At 59.3% G+C, this 10,530-nt stretch overlaps 1 protein-coding gene across 1 annotated transcript in view; it reads left to right on the forward strand.

The window, feature by feature from the left end:
- The window catches only part of Syn2 (synapsin II), a 110,364-nt gene extending 101,818 nt beyond the window's left edge, over positions 1-8,546 (forward strand). The window contains exons 11-13 of the mRNA XM_048356288.1: positions 1,070-1,130; positions 4,913-5,174; positions 8,384-8,546. Of these exons, the coding sequence (XP_048212245.1) occupies positions 1,070-1,130; positions 4,913-5,174; positions 8,384-8,519 (459 nt within the window). The 3' untranslated portion in view covers positions 8,520-8,546. The remainder of the gene's footprint in view (positions 1-1,069; positions 1,131-4,912; positions 5,175-8,383) is intronic.
- Positions 8,547-10,530: the final 1,984 nt, after the last annotated feature.

Consider the following 10,530-nt stretch of genomic DNA (forward strand, 5'->3'; position numbering starts at 1 on the left):
CCTCTTAGAGCACCTGGAGGTCATGCCGTTTCCCACTAGGAAGGGCAGCTCTTCTGCCTACTCCTCCTTGGTGGTGGGACTGAAGAAACTGGGCCATGGTGGGAGGGAAGCTAGATAGCTGGAATCATTTTCCAGAGAAAGCGGAGGCAGGAGGCCAGTGGATGTAGAGCGGTGCTGGGGGCTCAGCCCAAGGGAGGAGAGCGCTGGGTGGGGCAGGGGGAGGGTGGGAAGGCATCGCGCCTAGCCCAGGCCGCAGCCCCTCCCCCCCGCCCCCCGAAGCCCCTCCCTGACTCCAGCAGCACCCTCCTCTGGCTCTCGCTTCACCGAGCGCCTCCCTTCCACCTGGTCAAGCTCCAAGTGCTTGCCGCCTTTAGTATACACGGCCGACAAGCTGAGTCACGTGGTCTTTGATCCGGGCAGGGCAGGACCTAATCAGAATCGCAGCTGGGAGAGGGGCAGCCTGGGAGTGGAGCCCTGCTGCTGGGCAAAGCCTAATGATGCCCTTGAGAGGGGAAAACAGCTCGGCCTTGAGCGCGCCTCACCGACACGAACACGTCACCCTTCTGAAAACAAGGGGGCTCCCTCCTCCCAGCCCCTCCCCTCAGGCTCCAGCCCCGTCCAGGGCGGGTCTGACTAGGAGCCAGCCTCCAAGCTGATCCCACCCAAGCGTCCTCTCCAGGTGAGAGGCGAGCCACGTCCAGGCCAATCTCCTGGTCCGGTCGCCCCTCTGCCTTGCCTTCCCCTCCGGAGCCAAGGACAGGCAGGGCCCAGACGTCAGGCAGGGCTAAAAGACTCAAAGATTCTGGAAAAAGCAAGTCTAGAAGAGCAAAACGCAAGGGGGTGGGGGAGTGAAGAGGTCTCCGGCATCGTGTCTCAACGTGGTCCTGAGCCCTTCCCTGCCCACCCCGCACCCCAGAGGCCCCCACCCCGCCTCACAGGCCTGCGGGTGTTTCTGGAACAGAAGCACGGCCGGCCGGACCCCGCGGTGGTCTGTGGCCCAGCCACAGTGTTTCTCCTTGGAATTCACTTGGAGTCTGGTTTGTCTCTCTTTTGCGTTTTTGTCTTCCAGAGTGGAACGCTTAAGGATCCGGATTCGAGCAAGACCCCACCTCAGCGGCCTCCCCCCCAAGGTTGTTTACAGTATATTCTCGACTGTAATGGCATTGCAGTAGGGCCAAAACAAGTCCAAGCTTCTTAAAGTGACCAGTAGTTAATTTTTCTAAAGCAGAAAATCTAAGCCAAAAACAAAAGAAAAGCAAGGCAGGCGAGGAGGGGGGCGCAGACCCCCGGGTTGGTGGTTGGTGCGGTTGCCGCATTCTTTCAGCGCTGACTGGACTGTGTTTTTCCTATGCAGTGTCAGCGCCTCTGTCTGGTTGTTTACCTGTTCCTGTTCGTGCTTGTAATGCTCACTTTTGTTTCTCTGTATAACTCGTGATTCCAGGGCTGTTTGTCAACAGTGTGCAAAAGAACCGTGCCTCTCCTTAGTCCAGTGTGACGATTACCTGGGTGGTTTGATAGTATTTTTTTTTAAATGTCACATAACGTGGGGTGAGACAGGAGTACCAGGGATGGACGGGGGGAAACAACAACTGCAAACATAAATCTCAACGCCCCCCCCCCTCCTCTCCCAGGCTCAGATCAACACCCCCGACACTTACATCCCCCTAGGTGCACTCGGGGTAAATTGTGCTTTTGCTTCCTTCCTGCATGACTAGGGTAAATAGAACTTTTAAGAGATTTTTCAAGGTCTCGCTTCCATAGCTTCGTCTGTTGACTTTGAAGGCATCTACCTTTTCCTCGGTTTGCTAGAATTTGGTGCAGTTTGCGTTTTTGTGACTCGGCTGCTGTGCCTGCAGAGCTCTTGTGTTCTTAGTGATGAAGTACAAAGAACAAGCTACTTCCAGGAATGTGTTCTGTATTTTACATCCCAGTGTACCCTTCGTTTTTACTATTAGCTAATTTAGCTTGGAGATGAAACAAAACACAAAAACAGGGCCGCCAATGTGCAATATTCAAGTGAACTTGTGCGTATTCTGTGTGTGTTTATCTCAGTCCCCAAAGTTGTTTCCTCTTTGTCACTGTTTCTGAACCAGCCATATGTGTGCTTCTGTGGAATGGGGGTGGCTTCGTGTCCCCCAAAGCTTGATCTGTATGCTCAGATGAGAGGATTCAGGGAGCTGCCAGGAGTCTGGGAAGGATCTGACCATTCCTAAAGCATCTTAACACGAGACCAAATCAGAGGTGCCCGGGTCGCCTGTGGGCACCCTGCCTACGGAACCCCCGGGTTGACCTCAGCATTGCGTTTGAGCTGCCACCTCCTCCGCAGGCCCGGGAATGAGGCGCTTTCTGGAAGGAGCTGTCTTAGCCGTAGGTTGTGGGATGTTTGGCCGGAGGCCTCACAGCTTGAGGAGCCCTCACCAGCTTGTCCTTTCTCCTCCGGCCAGCTGCCGTTAGCCACACGGGGGACTCGGGGCCAGTGCCTCATCTTGCCACCTCCGCGCAGGGCTGGGCTCAGGTACCAAGTGGCCTTCTCTAGCCCCGCGGTCCAGGGGGGTTCACGCCAGCAGGCCGCCTTCGAGAAGAAATGCTTCCAGCCCTACTTTTACATTCCCTCCGTACTGACCAGGTGCAGTTCTGGAATACCAGATCTGAGGATTCGGAAGTGGTGTTCACGGTGTGGAACGTGAGTTCCAGGCCGGGGTGCGCATCCCGATTTCTTCTTTGGTTGCTGGCAAATTCCAAGGCCATAGAGCGCGAGTGTTTTCAGTGGTGACCCCTCCCCCACCCCCCCACCTCACCCCCCCCCCAGCTGACGGCGGTCGTCGGCTTGTTGTAAATATATACATACATGCACATACGCACTTCCAGGCGGGTGACGGAAGGACCGGGTCCTTTACGGCTTCCCAGTCCGGCGGGGTGACTGAGAGGAGTGAAGTCACGTTTCCCAGAATGCAGGAGTCCCTCTTCTGTTGTTGGTTTACCTTTCTGTGTTTATTTATTGACTGTCCGAGTGAAGGGCTGCCAAGTGGTGTCGCTTCTCTGCATGTCGCCAGCGCGCGCACCCAGGTGCTTTCATGTGACATTTGTGAGCCACACGTAGGAAGTTGCCCTTGGCATGCGGTGAGGACGCAGGCCTGGAGGGTCCCAGGGCCTCGCTGCGCACAGCGCCACCCGACCGGCACGTGCCCTCGGCCAGCATGCTAGGGGACAACGGTGTGACCTGGGGGACATCTTTGTCACAGTGTAGGATTGCTGTTTGGGTGTTTTGTATCCACTTCTTTTCTGATGTTGTACTAATCCAGCTGGGAGACCCTCAGCCAGTGCTGGAAGCGTGATTGAAGTACCTCTCTTTTGTGACTCTCTTGTACAGCTTAATGTGCAATAAAGGAAAAGTTATATCTGTCTTCAGTGTTAAGTTGTACAGTTTCTGGCTATTCAATGACCTCTTTACAAGTGGGAAAGCACTCAGGTTTCTGGCAAAAGAGGCTGAACGATCAACCAGAATTACTTTATAATAAAATACTAATACGTTTTAGTCATGGTGTTAGACTTTGGAAGAGACCAAAACCTGACTAACATCAATCTACTAATCTATCATCTTCACTAGTTGTTTGACTTGAACTTGGAACTTCTGCAACATGCAGAATTCCATGTACTTATGTGTGCATTTCTTTATGTGTGTAACTAACCCTGGCGTTAACTGGTGATTGATGACAGCCCAGGCCCTGTCGTGGGAAGGGAGCCGGCTGCCATGGCTGTGTGATCGTAGAGACACACAGAGCTTCATCTGCAGAAGGTGCAGGTGTTCCAGAGTTTCTAGCGAGCTGCCTAGCAATACCAGTCTTTGTTCTGTAAGCCCACTCCTTCCAGCCGGCTGGGTCACAGATGTGGACTCCAGGATTGCAGCTAGGAAACGGGATCTTCTAGGATCTCACAGGCCAATGATGGATTGTTCCCATACGTCATCGGTGCTCATGGAGTCGCCGTTTGGCTTCCCAGTGTAGGGACCCCTTAGCAAAAGGCTGTGCAAACTGGCACCCCTCCCCCACCCCCTGCCTGTCGGTCCCTAGGAGAAGGCCACCAGGTGGTCCGTGTCTCAGGCTGGGAGAAAGGTTCTCCGGGTTCTTTTCAGGGGAGCTCTTTGCCAGGTGGTGCCCACAACATCCCCAGGGGCAAATGTGGCTTGGCTGTCTGGAGACGTTCCCACACACCTGAGCAGTGCCTCACGCTAGAGCCCCGGAGGAGGGCCCTGCGAGTCGTGAGTGCCCGGGAAGAAAGCAGCACTGCGCCCGTGGAGCCCAGGTGGGCGGGAGGGGCAGGCGCGGCAGCCAGGCCCATGCGGGCTTGGAGCGGGATGAAGGCAGCTGCCTGGAAACAGCGTGAGCCCACGGTCGCTGAGGGTGCTCATTAAGCACACGGCACTTTCCGAACAACGTTCTCACTCCTTATCATCTCGGAAATACTTGTCTTAAGAGATAAGTACTAGGACTTCTTTTTCCGTGGTTGGAGAAACCGAGGCAGCTTGTTTGTAGTCTCCGGTAGACTGTTCCTCGGGTCTCCTGAGTCCCGCGCCTGCGCTCCTCCCAGGGCCCCCCTCCTCCTCCCAGTGTGGCATTTGGGACTTGGAGTAGGCCGTGAAACGGGGAGCCCTGGGAAGGAGACGGGGTGACTCCTGGTAGCTCGCCCTCGGCTTTCCTCCCCACCCTGACTCGGCTGGGACTGGTGTTAGCGTGAGGTTGCGGGAAGGAGCGGTAGCGCTGAGCGGAAGCGTGAGGGTGCCACGAGCCTCGCCGGGCAGCTGGTGATAGAGCGTATCCCTTTGGTAAAGAGCCACAGCCCGGGAGACGTAGATTCTACTAAGGAAACCCTCTGATGCGGTTAAATTATCAAGTTTTTCTCGTACTGAACCTAGGGGGCCCTGGGCAACCCCAAGGAATGCAGCCCCCAGGCAGAGTGCTGCCTCCACGCCGGCTCCCCCCCGGACCAGCACTGCCACCTTCCTCCTCTTCCTCCTCCTCTTCCTCTTCCTCCTCCTCCTCTTCCTCGGCTCCTCAGAGGCCGGGCGGCCCCACCATCGCCCACGGAGATGCCCCCTCCAGCAGCGACTCCCCGGCAGAGGCCCAGCCGCCCCCGGGCCCGCCGCCACGGAAGCCCCAGCCTCACCCACAGCTCAAGTAAGAGACGGCGGCAGCTCCTCTCCAGCACGCCTCCCCCTGCAGAGGGTGTGTGTGTGTGTGTGCGTGTGTGTGCGTGCGTGCGTGTGTGTGTGTGTGTGTGTGTAACAGGTTGATGGGCAGGGCGGGGGGGTGGGGCAGGGGAGATCTCAGATCAGGTGGAAGCTCACCCCCTCTCTTGGGGCGGGGCGCAGCAGTCACTGCCTGGGCTCTAGTTTTGTCCTAGCTTAGTTTTGTTTGCTTGCTTTGGGTCCTCCCCCACCCAATCTCCCACTCTTTTTTCCATTCCTTTTTTTCTGTGTATGTCATCTCCTAAAAGTACATATATATATATATGTATATGTGTGTATATATATATATATATATATATATACACGAATAAATCTTCCTGCCTCTGACTCACAGTTCAGGGTGCACCCTCAGCAGGGCTGCTAGAAGGAAGGGGGGAAGTAGTTACCCCTGAATCCACTTGTACTTCCAACCATCCAAGGAGCTGAGAGCCAAGCGGGTCCTGAACAGAGGCCCCACTCCACACCACCACCACAAGGGCCCTGGACACAGAGATCCACTCCACACCACCACCACGAGGGCCCTGGACAGAGATCCACTCCACACCACCACCACAAGGGCCCTGGACACAGATCCACTCCACACCACCCCCAAGAGGGCCCTGGACACAGAGATCCACTCCACACCACCCCCACGAGGGCCCTGGACACAGATCCACTCCACACCACCACCATGAGGGCCCTGGACACAGAGATCCACTCCACACCACCCCCACGAGGGCCCTGGACAGAGATCCACTCCACACCACCCCCACGAGGGCCCTGGACACAGAGATCCACTCCACACCACCCCCACGAGGGCCCTGGACACAGATCCACTCCACACCACCACCACGAGGGCCCTGGACAGAGATCCACTCCACACCACCCCCACGAGGGCCCTGGACAGAGATCCACTCCACACCACCCCCAAGAGGGCCCTGGACACAGATCCACTCCACACCACCACCATGAGGGCCCTGGACACAGAGATCCACTCCACACCACCCCCACGAGGGCCCTGGACAGAGATCCACTCCACACCACCCCCAAGAGGGCCCTGGACACAGAGATCCACTCCACACCACCCCCACGAGGGCCCTGGACACAGATCCACTCCACACCACCACCACGAGGGCCCTGGACAGAGATCCACTCCACACCACCCCCACGAGGGCCCTGGACAGAGATCCACTCCACACCACCCCCACGAGGGCCCTGGACACAGAGATCCACTCCACACCACCACCACGAGGGCCCTGGACAGAGATCCACTCCACACCACCACCACAAGGGCCCTGGACACAGATCCACTCCACACCACCCCCAAGAGGGCCCTGGACACAGAGATCCACTCCACACCACCCCCACGAGGGCCCTGGACACAGATCCACTCCACACCACCACCATGAGGGCCCTGGACACAGAGATCCACTCCACACCACCACCACGAGGGCCCTGGACAGAGATCCACTCCACACCACCCCCACGAGGGCCCTGGACAGAGATCCACTCCACACCACCCCCACGAGGGCCCTGGACAGAGATCCACTCCACACCACCCCCACGAGGGCCCTGGACACAGAGATCCACTCCACACCACCACCACGAGGGCCCTGGACACAGAGATCCACTCCACACCACCCCCAAGAGGGCCCTGGACAGAGATCCACTCCACACCACCCCCACGAGGGCCCTGGACACAGAGATCCACTCCACACCACCCCCACGAGGGCCCTGGACACAGAGATCCACTCCACACCACCACCACGAGGGCCCCCGAGCAGCAGCCCCAGGCGACAGGCACAGTCTGTTCCTCCAGAAGCAGACGTGCCTCAGCCACGCCACAGATCCGGTCGCCACCCTGAGGGGACGGCTCGGAAGGGCCTGTCAGAGATGAAGTGAGCCCTGCACAGCCACTGCACAGGGGAGGAACCTTGTTTTCCGAGCTAAAGCCTTTCCTCCAGGAGTGCCAGGCCAGGCCCCTGTCTGGTGTCCGGGTGGTCACTTCTCCCGGTCTTTCGGTCCTGTGAGATGGGAGGGACACCCCCACTCCTCCCACACCTCACCCGCCGCTTTGCCTCCCTCAGTCCAGTTGTCTTCTCCCTTCCAACTTTCGGATCGCTCCTACCTTCTCATTAGCCATCCTTAACGTCGGCGGGCTCTTGGCTTGGCCCTGAGCTGAAGCCCTCGTGGAGACACAGCCCCTGACGGCAGGCAGAAAGCGTGCTGGGCTCACACCCAGCCCTAACGAAAGGCAGGCGCCTCCCTGTTCCCTGCCGGGGAAGAGACGTCCCAAAAGAGACTCTGCTTGGCTGCACCAGCGTTTAGGAGAGGTCCGGGAGACCCAGGGTACCAGAACCCAGCGAGTCAAGGAGACGAGACCCCCGCCCCTGCCTGGCCTGGGCCTGGCCTCGGCCTCCCCACGGCCCCTTACCCAGCACGGTTTTCTCTCTGAATCACTCACTCGTCTCTGAAGGGAAAAACGAGTCGCTAAAGTGCATGGGGGTTGGGTCTGTATTAGCAAACTACTGATAATCTCGGTCTGATACGTATTCCTTTCGTTCCTGCTCCCGCGCACACCAGGCTTCCTGTTAGGGCCCTCTGGGGAAGGCTGCCCGGGTAGAGGCGCCCGCGCAAGGAAAGGGAAACGGAGGCATTAGGGTTTGGAGCCAGGGAACCTTGTGGTTCCTTTGGAGTCAAGGATTTGGGGAGCGAGTGACCATGAGGCCTAGGGATCACGGGTTTGCCCGGGCCACGCGTGCTGCGTGCCAGGCCCCTGCGTCCGCCTCGGCCTCCCGGTGCTGTGCCCGTCTCGAGGCCGCAGACGGCCGCGGAGGCCGGAGGCGGGGGCCCTGGGCTCGGCCTTCCCTCAGGAGGGGGGCCCCCGGAGAAGCTAGCGGCCTGCTTCCCAAGCTGCCGCTTCAGAGGAGCCCCCCGATCCGCCCTCTTTCCCTCCCCTTTCCCTTCCCCCATCCCTTCTCTGCCCCCCTCCCCGCCTCCTCTGCTTCAGCAGCCCCCAGGCCTGCTCGTTTCCAGGCGGCCCTGCCTTTCGTGGCTGTGTCCTGTCCCCCCACCTCCCTGGGGGTGGGGTGGGGGGGTCCAGCTGTGTATGGCCGGCAGCCCCGCCCCCTCACGCTCTCTCTGGTTTTTATCTTGAAGCAAGTCGCAGTCCCTGACCAATGCCTTCAGCTTCTCTGAGTCCTCCTTCTTCCGGCCTTCAGCCAGTGGGGACGAGCCCAAAGCGGAGACCATCCGGAGCTTGAGGAAGTCCTTCGCCAGCCTCTTTTCAGATTAGTCCTCGGGGCTCGGGGGCGCCCCGCCCCGCCCCGCCCTGCCCGCCCCACCGGGAAGGGCGGCTCAGACACTCGCGACAGCGGGCGGCCAGGCCGGGCGGTGTGCAGCCCACAGAGGACCACGTGACGGTCTCAGGGCAGGTGCGGGCCCAGGGGAGGCCCGACCCCCGGAGAGAGCCCCCCCACCTCCCAGTCCCAAGAGGTCCCCCTGAGTCACCGTCGCTGTGAGTCTAGTGACCCCAGTGTGACCGCGCCACCCCGCCTCCCCCCAGAGCAGGCCTCGGCCCCCCTCGCTCAGATGCCGCCCGCCTCCCTCCAGTCAGCCCCGCGGGCCCCGCGTCCTCCCTCCCCAGACCCCGTGCGCCCCAGGCCGCCACCGACACGAGCCGACGAGGCTCCCCCGCGCCCCTCCCCCTCGGGGGTGCCCCCTGACCCGGAGGGCCGCGCCCCGGAGCTCGCATGCCCCCACGTCCCCCGCCCTGGGTCCCCCCCCCCCCCGCGGTCCCCGTCAGCGCCTTTGGAGGAATAAAAGCAGTGACAGTGACCGGCGTTCCGTTCAGCCGTGGGGCCTCCCGCGGGCCACGTGTGGGCTGGGCGCGCGTGAGGCCTGCGTGCATGAGTGCGCGTGTGCGTGCGTGTGCGGGGTGTGAGTGCGGTGGAGCTGCCGGCGTCCGTGTGCGGGCCCCCCGGCTCCCCCATCCACGCAGCGTGTTCCCAAGGCCGCGGACGGTCCGCACGCGAATGCCACGCCGCGCTGCCCGCGTCTGCTCTCGGTCTCCTCCACGCCACCCGTCCTCCCGACTCCCCCGAGGACGCCCAGCGCTGCCCAGCGGCCGCCCCGGGCCTGGCGGGGAGGAGGGCGGGCGAGGCCGGCCCGGGAGGCCCCGGTCCCCTTCCTAACGCGCACTCAGCCCACGGTTTCAAGGGGGGAAGGGTCAAGGTGTGCAAACGAAGACACAGCGCCCCGCGCGGTGCCCGCCGAGGGGCAGTGGACCACCACACGAAGCGCGGGGCGGCCAGCTCAAGGCCGTGGGCCCTCGGGGTCCCTCCGGGCCCCGCCGCAGGAGAAAGCAAAGCTTGCTTTTGCCCTCTCTCTGGTTGGGCCTGAGCGTGAATCTCACAGAAGCGGGAGGAGAGCATGCCCGCCGCTGTCTTCCTCTTCTCCTCTCCCCCTTCCCCCCTCTCCCATTGGAAATCGAACCCAAGACCTCCTCCCTCAGGCCCCACAAGCCCTCCCCCTCCCACCTGCACTCCTAGCCCAGCCTCCCTGTCTTTTACACACCTGGCCTTGCTCCACCAGCGTCACCCATTGCCAAGTGTCTCGCGCTGAGCTTCTTCACAGCCAAAAGCCTTTTCCACAGCGTTGCTTCTATTGCCCTGACCGCAAATGTGGTCTTTCCGGGTCTTCATTTTGTCAGAAAGCACCTACTGAGCACCGACAAAGGGCACGAACATCGTGACGGATTCAAAGAAATATTTAATTCCCATAGTCACTCTTAAATTCCAGGCACTATTCTAAGCAAGTGACTTGCTGCAACTTCTGTAATTCTTCCAGTCAGCCTGTAGGGATAAGCGACACTATAATTTTAGACGAGAAGATATTTTATACATCCAAGTTCATTTTATACACCCAAGTTCAATAACTCAAGTCCACATAGCTGATCACGTAGTTGAGCCAGAATTTAAACCCAAGCAGCCGTAGTGGTCTTAAATCTATTTTATTGAATTTTATTCCATGTGATCACAAGATAAGAAGTATATACAGAAATTATTTGCAGCCATGCCTACCTTCCTTCCCTTACCTCTTATCCCGGGGCCTAGGGGAAGGAAAGGTGGGAGAAGATTCGAGTATTTGTTGACCCCCTTGAGTCCTAAAACCATGAGTAACATACACCACGTATCTTATCCTGATCAAATATAATTCTGGTTCTTGAAAAATTACTCATTCTTGCACATGTGATGTCAGACCCAAAACCACAAGAAGCTTATTTAGAAAATGAGTCAGCCTAGAGG

This window comes from Perognathus longimembris, chromosome 10, assembly GCF_023159225.1.
Source record: "Perognathus longimembris pacificus isolate PPM17 chromosome 10, ASM2315922v1, whole genome shotgun sequence".
Taxonomy (NCBI): domain Eukaryota; kingdom Metazoa; phylum Chordata; class Mammalia; order Rodentia; family Heteromyidae; genus Perognathus; species Perognathus longimembris.